Raw genomic sequence first — 15,081 nt, 5'->3', positions numbered from 1 at the left:
CATCATTACCATCACCACCATCACCACCACCATCACCACCATCACCACCACCATCACCATCATCACCACCACCATCACCACCACCACCATCACCATCATCACCACCACCATCACCACCACCACCATCACCACCACCATCACCATCACCACCATCACCACCACCACCATCACCACCACCACCACCATCACCATCATCACCATCACCACCATCACCACCATCACCACCACCACCATCACCACCACCACCACCACCATCACCACCACCATCACCATCACCACCATCACCACCACCATCACCACCATCACCACCACCACCATCACCACCATCACCACCATCACCACCACCACCATCACCACCACCATCACCATCACCACCACCACCATCACCACCACCATCACCACCACCACCACCATCACCATCACCACCACCATCACCATCACCACCACCACCATCACCACCTCCTCACCACCACCACCATCACCACCACCACCACCACCATCACCACCACCATCACCATCACCACCACCATCACCACCACCATCACCACCATCACCACCATCACCTGCTCCATTCTCCACGGTGGTCCCCACGGCGGAGCTCTCGGCGGTCCCCATGGCGGAGCTCCGCGAGGGCGACGCGGCCACCGCCGCCTCGGCGGGCGGAGCGGTCCCCTCGGCGGAGCTCCGCGAGGGGGACACGGGGGAGACGGCAGAGGGCGGGGCGGTCCCCACGGCGGAGCTCCGAGGCGGAGACGCGGGGGAGACGGCGGAGGCGGCGGTCTCCACGGCGGAGCTCCGCGAGGGGGACGCAGCTCCGTCACTTTCATCATCGAAGCCAAAATATTTGATCTTGTAAGCAGAGCGAGGAGCCGGCTATAGTGGGGGAGAGGCATGGACAGTCACTCACCAAGTCACTCACCAAGTCACTCACCAAGTCACCAAGTCACTCACCAAGTCACTCACCAAGTCACTCACCAAGTCACTCACCAAGTCACTCACCAACTAACTCACCAAGTCACTCACCAAGTCACCCACCAAGTCACTCACAAAGTCACTCACCAAGTCACTCACCAAGTCACTCACCAAGTCACTCACCAAGTCACTCACCAAGTCACTCACCGAGTCACTCACCAAGTCACTCACCAAGTCACTCACCGAGTCACTCACCAAGTCACTCACCAAGTCACTCAGAAAGTCACTCACCAAGTCACTCACCAAGTTACTCACCGAGTCACTCACCGAGTCACTCACCAAGTCACTCACCAAGTCACTCACCGAGTCACTCACCGAGTCACTCACCAAGTCACTCACCAAGTCACTCACCAAGTCACTCACCAAGTCACTCACCAAGTCACTCACCAAGTCACTCACCAAGTCACTCACCGAGTCACTCACCAAGTCACTCACCAAGTCACCAAGTCACTCACCAAGTCACTCACCAAGTCACTCACCGAGTCACTCACCGAGTCACTCACCGAGTCACCAAGTCACCAAGTCACTCACCAAGTCACTCACCAAGTCACTCACCGAGTCACTCACCAAGTCACCAAGTCACTCACCAAGTCACTCACCAAGTCACTCACCAAGTCACTCACCAAGTCACTCACCAAGTCACTCACCAACTAACTCACCAAGTCAGTCACCAAGTCACCAAGTCACCAAATCACTCACCAAGTCACTCACCAAGTCACTCACCAAGTCACTCACCAAGTCACTCACCAAGTCACTCACCAACTAACTCACCAAGTCACCCACCAAGTCACTCACCAAGTCACTCACCAAGTCACTCACCAAGTCACTCACCAAGTCACCAAGTCACTCACCAAGTCACTCACCGAGTCACTCACCGAGTCACTCACCAAGTCACTCACCAAGTCACTCACCAAGTCACTCACCAAGTCACTCACCAAGTCACTCACCGAGTCACTCACCGAGTCACTCACCAAGTCACTCACCAAGTCACTCACCGAGTCACTCACCGAGTCACTCACCAAGCCACTCACCAAGTCACTCACCAAGTCACTCACCAAGTCACTCACCGAGTCACTCACCGAGTCACTAAGTCACTAAGTCACTCACCAAGTCACTCACCAAGTCACTCACCAAGTCACTCACCAAGTCACTCACCAAGTCACCAAGTCACTCACCAAGTCACTCACCAAGTCACTCACCAAGTCACTCACCAACTAACTCACCAAGTCACCAAGTCACTCACCAAGTCACTCACCAAGTCACTCACCAAGTCACCAAGTCACTCACCAAGTCACCAAGTCACTCACCAAGTCACCAAGTCACTCACCAAGTCACTCACTCACCAAGTCACTCACCAAGTCACTCACCAAGTCACCCACCAAGTCACTCACCAAGTCACTCACCAAGTCACTCACCAAGTCACTCATCAACTCACCAATTCACTCACCAAGTCACTCACCAAGTCACCAAGTCACTCACCAAGTCACTCACGAAGTCACTCACCAAGTTACTCACCAAGTCACTCACCAAGTCACTCACCAAGTCACTCACCAAGTCACCCACCAAGTCACCCACCAAGTCACTCACCAAGTCACTCACCAAGTCACTCATCAACTCACCAATTCACTCACCAAGTCACTCACCAAGTCACCAAGTCACTCACCAAGTCACTCACCAAGTCACTCACCGAGTCACTCACCGAGTCACTCACCGAGTCACTCACCGAGTCACTCACCAAGTCACTCACCAAGTCACTCACCGAGTCACTCACCGAGTCACTAAGTCACCAAGTCACTCACCAAGTCACTCACCAAGTCACTCACCAAGTCACTCACCAAGTCACTCACCAAGTCACTCACCAAGTCACTCACCAAGTCACCAAGTTACTCACCAAGTCACCAAGTCACTCACCAAGTCACTCACCAAGTCACTCACCAAGTCGCTCACCAAGTCACTCACCAAGTCACCAAGTCACTCACCAAGTCACTCACCAAGTCACCAAGTCACTCACCAAGTCACTCACCAAGTCACTCACCAAGTCACTCACCAAGTCACCAAGTCACCAAGTCACTCACCAAGTCACTCACCAAGTCACTCACCAACTAACTCACCAAGTCACCAAGTCACTCACCAAGTCACTCACCAAGTCACTCACCAAGTCACCAAGTCACTCACCAAGTCACTCACCAAGTCACCAAGTCACTCACCAAGTCACTCACCAAGTCACTCATCAACTCACCAATTCACTCACCAAGTCACTCACCAAGTCACCAAGTCACTCACCAAGTCACTCAGCAAGTCACCAAGTCACTCACCAAGTCACTCAGAAAGTCACTCAGAAAGTCACTCACCAAGTCACTCACCAAGTCACTCACCAAGTCACTCACCAAGTCACTCACCAAGTCACCAAGTCACCCACCAAGTCACCCACCAAGTCACTCACCAAGTCACTCACTAAGTCACTCACCAAGTCACTCAGCAAGTCACTCAGAAAGTCACTCAGAAAGTCACTCAGAAAGTCACTCAGAAAGTCACTCACCAAGTCACTCACCAAGTCACCAAGTCACTCACCAAGTTACTCACCAAGTCACTCACCAAGTCACTCACCAAGTCACCAAGTCACTCACCAAGTCACTCACCAAGTCACTCACCAAGTCACTCATCAAGTCACTCACCAACTCACCAAGTCACTCACCAAGTCACTCACCAAGTCACTCACCAAGTCACTCACCAAGTCACTCACCAAGTCAGCAAGTCACTCACCAAGTCACTCACCAAGTCACTCACCAAGTCACTCACCAAGTAACTCACCGAGTCACTCACCGAGTCACTCACCAAGTCACTCACCAAGTCACTCACCAAGTCACTCACCAAGTCACTAAGTCACTCACCAAGTCACTCACCAAGTCACTCACCAAGTCACTCACCAAGTCACCAAGTCACTCACCAAGTCACTCACCAAGTCACTCACCAAGTCACTCAGAAAGTCACTCACCAAGTCACTCACCAAGTCACTCACCAAGTCACTCACCGAGTCACGCACCGAGTCACTCACCGAGTCACCAAGTCACTCACCAAGTCACTCACAGAGTCACTCACCAAGTCACTCACCAAGTCACCAAGTCACTCACCAAGTCACTCACCAAGTCACTCACCAAGTCACTCACCAAGTCACCAAGTCACTCACCAAGTCACTCACCAAGTCACTCACAAGTCACTCACCAAGTCACCAAGTCACCCACCAAGTCACTCACCAAGTCACTCACCAAGTCACTCACCAAGTCACTCACAAAGTCACCAAGTCACTCACCAAGTCACTTACCAAGTCACTCACCAAGTCACTCACCAAGTCACCAAGTCACTCACCAAGTCACTCACCAAGTCACTCACCAAGTCACCAAGTCACTCACCAAGTCACTCACCAAGACACTCACCAAGTCACTCACCAAGTCACTCACCAAGTCACCAAGTCACTCACCAAGTCACTCACCAAGTCACTCACCAAGTCACCAAGTCACTCACCAAGTCACTCACCAAGTCACTCACCAAGTCACCAAGTCACTCACCAAGTCACTCACCAAGTCACTCACCAAGTCACCAAGTCACTCACCAAGTCACTCACCAAGTCACTCAGCCACTCACTCACTCAGCCACTCACTCACTCAGCCACTCACTCACTCAGCCACTCACTCACTCAGCCACTCTCTCTCTCCCCGTGTCTCTCTCCCCGTGTCTCTCTCTCTCTCCGTGTCTCTCTCTCCCCGTGTCTCTCTCTCCCCGTGTCTCTCTCTCCCCGTGTCTCTCTCTCCCCGTGTCTCTCTCTCCCCGTGTCTCTCTCCCCGTGTCTCTCCCCGTATCTCTCTCTCCCCATGTCTCTCTCTCTCCCCGTGTCTCTCTCTCTCTCCGTGTCTCTCTCTCCCCGTGTCTCTCTCCCCCCGTGTCTCTCTCTCCCCGTGTCTCTACCCCCCAGGTCTCTCTCCCCCCGTGTCTCTCTCTCTCCCCGTGTCGCTCTCTCTCTCTCCGTGTCTCTCTCCCCGTGTCTCTCTCTCCCCGTGTCTCTCTTTCCGTGTCTCTCTCTCTCCCCGTGTCTCTCTCTCCCCGTGTCTCTCTCTCCCTGTGTCTCTCTCTCCCCGTGTCTCTCTCTCTCCCCGTGTATCTGTATCTCCCCGTGTCTCTCTCTCTCCCCGTGTCTCTCTCTCTTCCGGTGTCTCTCTCTGTGTCTCTCTCTCTCCCCGTGTCTCTCTCTTCGTGTCTCTCTCTCCCCGTGTCTCTCTCTCCCCGTGTCTCTCTATCTCCCCGTGTCTCTCTCTCTTCCGGTGTCTCTCTCTGTGTCTCTCTCTCTCCCCGTGTCTCTCTCTTCGTGTCTCTCTCTCCCCGTGTCTCTCTCTCCCCGTGTCTCTCTATCTCCCCGTGTCTCTCTCTCCCCGTGTCTCTCTCTCCCCGTGTCTCTCTCTCTCCCCCCGTGTCTCTCCCCGTATCTCTCTCACCAGGTCTCTCTCTCTCCCCGTATCTCTCTCTCTCCCCGTGTCTCTCTCTCCCCGTGTCTCTCTCTCTCCCCGTGTCTCTCTATCTCCCCGTGTCTCTCTCTCCCCGTGTCTCTCTCTCTCCCCCCGTGTCTCTCCCCGTATCTCTCTCTCACCGTGTCTCTCTCTCTCCCCGTATCTCTCTCTCTCCCCGTGTCTCTCTCTCCCCGTGTCTCTCTCTCTCCCCGTGTCTCTCCCCGTGTCTCTCTCTCTCCCCTTGTCTCTCCCCGTGTCTCTCTCTCTCACCGTGTCTCTCTCTCTCCCCGTGTCTCTCTCTCTCACCGTGTCTCTCTCTCCCCGTGTCTCTCTCTCTCCCCGTGTCTCTCTCTCCCCGTGTCTCTCTCTCTCCCCTTGTCTCTCCCCGTGTCTCTCTCTCTCACCGTGTCTCTCTCTCCCCATGTCTCTCTCTCCCCGTGTCTCTCTCCCCGTGTCTCTCTCCCCGTGTCTCTCTCTCCGTGTCTCTCTCTCTCCCCGTGTCTCTCACCTCTCCACGTTGACTGCCTTCTTCCAGTCTCTCTTCGTCAAAGCCAAATAAGTCCAACTTGGCTTCCTTTCGGCCTCTCCTAGAGGATACGCGACCTGGCAGAGACACGGGGAGAGAGAGAGACACGGGGAGAGAGAGAGACACGGGGAGAGAGAGAGACACGGGGAGAGAGAGAGACACGGGGAGAGAGAGACACGGGGAGAGAGAGACACGGGGAGAGAGAGACACGGGGAGACAGAGAGACACGGGGAGAGAGAGAGACACGGGGAGAGAGAGAGACACGGGGAGAGACACGGGGAGAGAGACACGGAGAGAGAGAGACACGGTGAGAGAGAGACACGGGGAGAGAGAGACACGGGGAGAGAGAGAGACACGGGGAGAGAGAGACACGGGGAGAGAGAGACACGGTGAGAGAGAGACACGGGGAGAGAGAGACACGGGGAGAGAGAGACACGGTGAGAGAGACGCGGGGAGAGAGACACGGGGAGAGAGAGAGACACGGGGAGAGAGAGACACGGGGAGAGAGAGACACGGGGAGAGAGACACGGGGAGAGAGAGACACGGGGAGAGAGAGACACGGGGAGAGAGAGACACGGGGAGAGAGAGACGGGGAGAGAGAGACACGGGGAGAGAGACACGGGGAGAGAGAGATGCGGGGAGAGAGACACGGGGAGAGAGAGACACGGGGAGAGAGAAAGACGCGGAGAGAGACACGGGGACAGAGACACGGAGAGAGACACGGAGAGAGAGACACGGGGAGAGAGACACGGGGAGAGAGAGATGCGGGGAGAGAGACACGGGGAGAGAGAGAGACACGGAGAGAGAGAGACACGGGGAGAGAGAGACACGGGGAGAGAGACACGGTGAGAGAGAGAGACACGGGGAGAGAGAGACACGGGGAGAGAGAGACACGGGGAGAGAGACACGGAGAGAGAGAGAGACACGGAGAGAGAGACACGGTGAGAGAGACACGGAGAGAGAGATGCGGGGAGAGAGACACGGGGAGAGAGAGAGACACGGAGAGAGAGAGACACGGGGAGAGAGACACGGAGAGAGACACGGAGAGAGAGAGAGACACGGGGAGAGAGAGACACGGGGAGAGAGAGAGACACAGGGAGAGACAGATACACGGGGAGAGAGACACGGGGAGAGAGAGACACGGGGAGAGAGAGACACGGTGAGAGAGATGCGGGGAGAGAGACACGGGGAGAGACACGGAGAGAGAGACACGGTGAGAGAGAGACACGGTGAGAGAGACACGGGGAGAGAGAGAGACACGGGGAGAGAGAGACACGGGGAGAGAGAGAGACACGGGGAGAGAGAAAGACGCGGAGAGAGACACGGGGAGAGAGAGACACGGGGAGAGAGACACGGGGAGAGAGACACGGGGAGAGAGAGAGAGATGCGGGGAGAGAGACACGGGGAGAGGGGGAGAGAGAGACACGGGGAGAGACAGAGACACGGGGAGAGAGAGACACGGGGAGAGAGACACGGGGAGAGAGACACGGGGACAGAGAGACACGGGCAGAGAGACACGGAGAGAGACACGGGGAGAGAGAGACACGGGGAGAGAGACACGGTGAGAGAGAGACGCGGGGAGAGAGAGACGCGGGGAGAGAGAGTCACGGGGAGAGACACGGGGAGAGAGAGACACGGGGAGAGAGAGACACGGGGAGAGAGCGAGACGGGGGGAGAGAGACACGGGGAGAGACACGGGGAGAGAGAGACACGGGGAGAGACACAGGGAGAGAGAGACACGGGGAGAGAGAGACACGGGGAGAGAGAGACGCGGGGAGAGAGACACGGGGAGAGAGACACGGGGAGAGAGAGACACGGGGAGAGAGAGACACGGGGAGAGACACGGGGAGAGAGAGACACGGGGAGAGAGAGACGGGGAGAGAGAGAGACACGGGGAGACACGGGGAGAGAGAGACACGGGGAGAGACACGGGGAGAGAGAGACACGGGGAGATACACAGAGACACAGAAAGACACACAGAGAGATACAGAGACACACAGAGAGACACAGAGAGAGACACAGAGAGACCACACAGAGAGAGACACAAAGAGACACACAGAGAGACAGAGAGAGACACACACAGAGAGACAGAGACAGAGAGACACACAGAGAAACACAGCGACACACACAGAGACACACAGAGAGACACAGAGACACACAGAGAGACACACAGAGCGAGACAAAGAGACACACAAAGAGACACACAGAGACAGACAGAGACAGACACACACAGAGACACACAGACACACAGAGACACACAGAGAGAGACACACACAGAGACACAGACATAGACACACACAGAGACACAGACACACATAAAGACACAGAGACACAGAGACACACAGAGAGAGAGACACAGAGACAGAGAGGGACACAGAGACAGAGAGGGACACAGAGACAGAGAGACACAGCGATACACAGAGACACACAGCGACACACAGAGACACACAGAGACACACAGACAGACACACAGAGAGACACAGAGACACAGCGACAGAGACACACACAGAGAGACACAGCGACACACACAGAGACATACAGAGACACACACAGAGACACACAGAGACATACAGAGACACACACAGAGACACAGCGACACAGCGACACAGAGACACACAGCGACACACAGACACACACACAGAGACACACACAGAGACACACACAGAGACACACAAATAGACACACACACACAACAACAACCGCCATTCGCCACTAAGTGGCGGTGACGTCACCACGACGCTTGTGCCAGGCTATGTGCACCCTGAGGCCACGTGAAGTGTCGAACGCCCGCTGGCAGGAGGTCACGGGGCAGACCCAGCAGGTGCCACGGGTCGACTGACTGAGATGACTGGCTGATGCACCACCTGTGCCCCCTACTGTGCCAACCTGCTGTGCTTTAGCCACCCGGCGCTCCGCTCGTTGTTGTGAGCGTCGCTCCTCCGCCCTCCGTTGTTGTTGGAGGGCGACTGCCTACAACTGCCCAGTAGCATCCTTCACGAGCCTCCTCCACAGAGGCCGATCTTGACACCGCTGGTACCGGTCATCGGCAAGTCCACTCAGCTCCACGTCCTCCTGTACCACATCACTCCATCTCTTCTCTAGCCCGTGCCGCGCCCGTTTAGCCCCCTCGATCCGGCCAAACAAAAGCTGTTTCGGCATGCGGTGGCTGGGCATGCGGGCTACATGACCCAGCCATCGCAGCCTTGCCCGCCGGAGGAGCTCACCGATGGGACCGTGCCCAGATCTTTCAAAGATTTGTGAGCTCCTCACACAATCCAGCCTGGTTAAACCCAGGATGGATCGTAGGCAGGCCAGCCTAAATGTTTCTAACCAGCGAAGATGTTCCATTAGGGGGGGGTCCACGTTTCGCAAGCGTAGAGAAGGGAGGGAATGACCGTGGCCGAGAAGACCTGAAGCTTCGTGCGGAGCGACAGACCAGGTAGCTTCCACACAGCGTTACGCAACCGATGAAAAGATATTGCCGCTCGACTGATTCGGAGTGAGACCTCTGCTGTTAAACTGGAGCCGGCCATGAGCACACTGCCCAGGTATGGGAAACTCTCCACTCTCTCCACAACTGCCCCATCACCGATTGGGAGTTGTGGGGGTGGAGTGTCCGATGGTACAAAATACCCAGGCAGGTGCTTAGTTTTGGTGGGGCTGATGGTAAGGCCCCACCTCTTAGTGGCACGCTCCAGTCTCAGCAGCAGCGTCTCCAACTCCTCCTCTAACTGAGCAGCTATTACCAAATCATCAGCATACGTAACGTGGTTGAGCAATAGGGAGCCATCCCTTGACCGCACCCGGGCATCGATTAGCCTCCCATTATAGCTGTACCATATGGAGATTCCCCCGGTACAGCTATTGAAGGCTTCACGAACTACGTGGTCAAAATAGATGTTAAATAATGTGGGAGCCAGAGGACATCCCTGTCGCACCCAAAGGTGTACAGGGAATGGCTCTGACTCCCGGCCACGTAGTTTTACCATCATGAGGGTCCTTAATGATCGTGAGCAGAGGGTCAGGTACTCCAAAAACACGAAGAACAACCCAGAGCCCAGGCCTACTGATGGTATTCATAGGCCTTGACCAGGTCAATAAAGCAGAGATGTAGGTCTTGTTGGAATTCCCTACACCTCTGCTGTAGCAGACGTACAGAAAATATGGCATCTGTGCAGGACCGCCCTTTCCTGAAACCGCATTGGAGCTCCGCAAGCCTCTCCTCAGCGTGCCTGGCAAGGCGATGCTGAATAATCATTGCCAGGACCTTTCCCGGCACACTGAGGAGTTAAATGCCCCTGTAGTTGTTACAGTCTGTGCGGTCCCCCTTCTTAAAAAGGGGGACCACCAGGGCATCCTTCCAATCCTGCGGAACCCGTCCAATGGTCTATACTGTTGTTATGATGTCAGTCTGTGCACAAACGCCACCCTCCCTCAGGATTTCGCTTGGGAGATCATCTCTGCCCGCTGCCTTTCCTGGTCTTAGACTCCGGATCGCCCTCAGTACTTCCTCAACAGATGGCACCTCAGCCAGCCACTCACAGGGGGTGACTTCTTCCAATATTTGAGGCACCGCAGCCTCAGCAGGGTCATCCTCACTTAGTGCCACGATGTTTTCCTGGCTGAGGGATTTTCCCTCCCCCAGGACCTCACAGAAATGCTCAGCAAATCTGCAAACCTGTTCCTGGGGGTCGGAGATTGGATCACCGTTTTTTCCCCTAATGATGGTAATAGGTGTGGCGCTGCAGGTTACTTTTTTGATGTAGTTAAATAGAGATTTGTGATCGCGGGCCACTGAGGCAGACTCCATCTCCTCAGCAACCCGCGACCACCACCCATCCTTGCAGCGCCTCACGGCTCTCCGAACCTCCGAGCGAAGGCTGCGGTAAGCCTCCTCATTCTCTGACGTGGGATTCTGTAGCCGATGACAGTGGGCCTGTCGTTTTTTCTCAACCATTTTGAACACCTCCTCTGTCAGCCAGGGTCACTGGGGAGGTCTGGACCGCATACCCAAAGCAGCCATTGCAGCTGCATGAGTCACAGTCCTAAACCTCGCCCATTTACCCTCGACATCAGGAGGAGTCGGGGACGATGCCAAGCCCAGCCGCAAGCGATGATGAAATTCCCGCTTGCAACTTTCATCAGATAACTGAGACCAGGCCACTTTAAGTTGGAATGGGGTCCTGGGTGTACACCCACCACCAGAGTGGAAGAATGGCAGGCGCATCTTACAGATGACTAGTCGATGGTCAGAGGGCAGATCAGCTCCACGGTAGGTCCTGGTGTCAAGGACATGGGCTCGCATCCGCTGGTCTGTCACTATGTAGTCCAGCAGATGTTCTTGCTTGGACCCGGCATGCATCCGTGATGTTGTGTGGATGCGCCGATGCCGGAACAGCGTGTTGGTAATCACAAGCCCATGGGCTGCACAAAAATCTAGCAGCCTCCTACCGTTGTTATTGAGCTGATCTGGCCCATGCCGTCCAATCACTCCAGACCAGGTGCCAGCATCATGACCAACTCGGGCATTGAAGTCACCCAACAAGATGACTCTATCCCGAGGGGCCACTTTAGCCAGCACCTGTGACAGGAGGTCATAGAAGCCATCTGACTCATCAGCCTTGCCTGCATCCCTCCACGGATGTTCATCTTCGGTGGGGGCATAAGTAACCACGACCACCATTCCTCGCCTCCAGTTGATGGGAAGGCGAGCCCAAAGTAGCCTGGGGCTTACAGCTTCCCACACCTCACCGCCACGCTCCCACGCCCCCTTCATTCTTTTGTTCAAAAGAAGAGCCACACCCTGTTGTTTGGCAGTCTGCTGCCCCGAGTAGAGGACTGTCCACCCCTCATGGTGGCAGGAGCCAGAACCGGTCCACCGGACCTCCTGAATGCCGCATATATCCAGGCGGTACCGGTCCAGCTCCCGACAGAGGAGTGGCAGCCTCTCCTCCGCAGTGAGCGTTCGAACATTCCACGTGGCCACCCGTAGTGGCTTTTCCGTTGTTTCTGGAGGAGCCCCGAGGGTTGAGAGATTCAATCTCCTGGCTCCGCCAATTGGGGTTTTGGCCAGGAGATGTCATAGACGCCTGGCCCCCCGGGGCCTCCGGCACAAGCTTATTAGTTAGATATTTAACTCGTGGTTTAGTGGTAAATTATTGAAGGTGGAGGGGTTACACCAGCCCCGTGTACCCGTCCAGAGCCCCCGTTTAGCCCCTGTGGTGGACACAGATGCCATGAGGGGAGGAACCAATCGAAATTGGACCTCCCCCCACAGCATTGTCCACGACAGAGTTGCCCGTCCGGCACCGCGAGGAGGTAGGGGGTTGTTTTGCCGTACACACAGAGACACACACAGAGACACAGCGACACACACAGACACACAGACACAGAGAGACACACAGAGACACACACAGAGACATAGCGACACACACAGAGACACACACACACAGAGACACACACAGAGACACAGACACACACAGAGACAGACACACAGAGACACAGAGACACAGACACACACACAGACACAGAGAGACACAGCGAGACACACAGAGACACAGAGACATAGCGACACACACAGAGACACACACAGACACACACAGACACAGACACACAGAGACACACACAGACACACAGAGACACACACAGAGACACACACAGAGACATAGCGACACACACAGAGACACACACACACAGAGACACAGAGAGACACACAGAGACACAGAGACACACAGAGACACACACAGACACACACACAGACACACACAGAGACACACACACAGACACACACAGACACACACACACACACAGACACACACACACAGACACACACACAGACACACAGACACACACACAGACACACACACACAGACACACACAGAGACACACACACAGACACACACAGAGACACACACACAGACACACACACACACAGACACACACACACAGACACACACACAGACACACACACACACAGACACACACACAGAGACAAACTCTCTCCCAGTGTCACCCGTCCACACACCTCTCTCTCTCCGTGTTGACTTCCCTGCTCCTCCTCCTCCACCTCCTCCACCTCCTCCACCTCCTCCACCTCCTCCTCCACCTCCTCCTCCACCTCCTCCACCTCCTCCATCTCCGCCACCACCACCACCACCACCACCTCCACCACCACCGCTGCCACGGCTACTGCCGGGGTCTTGCAGCGTGACAAAGAAGGCCGCAGACACGGACGGAGGCAGAGTGGTCGGGTCACGGGGACATCGGGCGGACACTGCACACACAGAGACACAGAGAGACACAGTGAGACAGACACACAGTGAGACAGAGAGAGACACAGAGACACAGTGAGACACACACAGTGAGACACACAGAGACACAGACACAGAGACACAGAGAGACACACACAGAGACACAGAGAGACACACAGAGAGACACACAGTGAGACACACAGAGACACAGAGAGACACACAGAGAGACAGAGAGACACGGACGGAGGCAGAGTGGTCGGGTCACGGGGACATCGGGCGGACACTGCACACACAGAGACACAGAGACACAGTGAGACAGACACACAGTGAGACACAGAGAGACAGAGAGACACGGACGGAGGCAGAGTGGTCGGGTCACGGGGACATCGGGCGGACACTGCACACACAGAGACACAGAGACACAGTGAGACAGACACACAGTGAGACACAGAGAGACAGAGAGACACGGACGGAGGCAGAGTGGTCGGGTCACGGGGACATCGGGCGGACGCTGCACACACAGAGACACAGTGAGAGAGACAGAGACACAGTGAGACACACAGAGACACACAGAGAGACACAGAGACACAGTGAGACACACAGAGACACAGAGAGAGACAGAGACACAGTGAGAGACACAGTGAGAGACACACAGTGAGACAGAGAGAGAGAGAGAGACACGGAGGGAGGCAGAGTGGTCGGGTCACGGGGACATCGGGCGGACGCTGCACACACAGAGACACAGAGAGAGAGACAGAGACACAGTGAGACAGAGACACAGTGAGACAGAGACACAGTGAGACAGAGACACAGTGAGACACAGTGAGACAGAGAGAGACAGAGACACACACAGAGACACAGTGAGACACACAGAGACACAGAGAGACAGAGACACAGTGAGACACACAGAGACACAGAGAGACACGGACGGAGGCAGAGTGGTCGGGTCACGGGGACATCGGGCGGACGCTGCACACACAGAGACACAGAGAGACACACACAGAGACACACAGTGAGACACACAGAGACACAGAGAGACACACAGAGACACAGAGAGACACAGTGAGACACACACAGAGACACAGAGACACACACAGACACAGTGAGAGACACAGAGACACAGAGAGACACACAGAGACACAGTGAGACACACAGAGACACAGAGAGAGAGACAGAGACACAGTGAGACAGAGACACAGAGATAAACACACAGAGACACAGAGAGAGACACACAGACACACAGTGAGACACACAGAGACACAGAGAGAGAGACAGACACAGTGAGACAGAGAAACACACAGAGACACAGTGAGACACACAGAGACACAGAGAGACACAGAGACAGAGTGAGACAGAGAGACAGAGAGAGACAGAGAGAGACACAGAGAGAGACACAGAGAGACACAGAGACAGAGTGAGACAGAGAGACAGAGAGAGAGACAGAGAGAGACAGAGAGAGACACACAGAGAGACAGAGCGAGAGACACAGTGAGACAGAGTGAGACAGAGAGACAGAGATAGACAGAGAGAGAGAGACAGAGAGAGACACAGATAGACAGAGAGACAGAGAGAGAGACAGAGAGACAGAGAGAGAGACAGAGAGAGACAGAGTGAGAGACACAGAGAGACAGAGCGAGAGACACAGTGAGACAGAGTGAGACAGAGAGACAGAGATAGACAGAGAGAGAGAGAGAGACAGAGAGACACACAGATAGACAGAGAGACAGAGAGAGAGACAGAGAGACACACAGATAGACAGAGAGACACAGAGAGAGACAGAGAGACATAGAGACACAGACACAGAGAGAGAGACAGAGAGACAGAGAGAGACAGA

General features: G+C 55.2%; 1 protein-coding gene across 1 annotated transcript in view; it reads right to left on the bottom strand.

Annotated features, from left to right (window-relative positions):
* LOC116937110 (uncharacterized) overlaps positions 1-15,081 on the bottom strand; it is a 40,143-nt gene that overhangs the window by 22,863 nt on the left and 2,199 nt on the right. The window contains exons 3-5 of the mRNA XM_076055359.1: positions 13,022-13,270; positions 5,980-6,074; positions 564-873 (exon numbers count right to left, since the gene is read on the bottom strand). Of these exons, the coding sequence (XP_075911474.1) occupies positions 564-873; positions 5,980-6,074; positions 13,022-13,270 (654 nt within the window). The remainder of the gene's footprint in view (positions 1-563; positions 874-5,979; positions 6,075-13,021; positions 13,271-15,081) is intronic.

Source organism: Petromyzon marinus, chromosome 71, assembly GCF_048934315.1.
Source record: "Petromyzon marinus isolate PM22_M1 ecotype Great Lakes invasive population chromosome 71, UKy_Petmar_22M1.pri1.0, whole genome shotgun sequence".
In the NCBI taxonomy this organism is placed as follows: Eukaryota; Metazoa; Chordata; class Hyperoartia; order Petromyzontiformes; family Petromyzontidae; genus Petromyzon; species Petromyzon marinus.
Note: the sequence above shows the minus strand (reverse complement) of the source record. Positions and strands in the feature narration are given on the sequence as shown.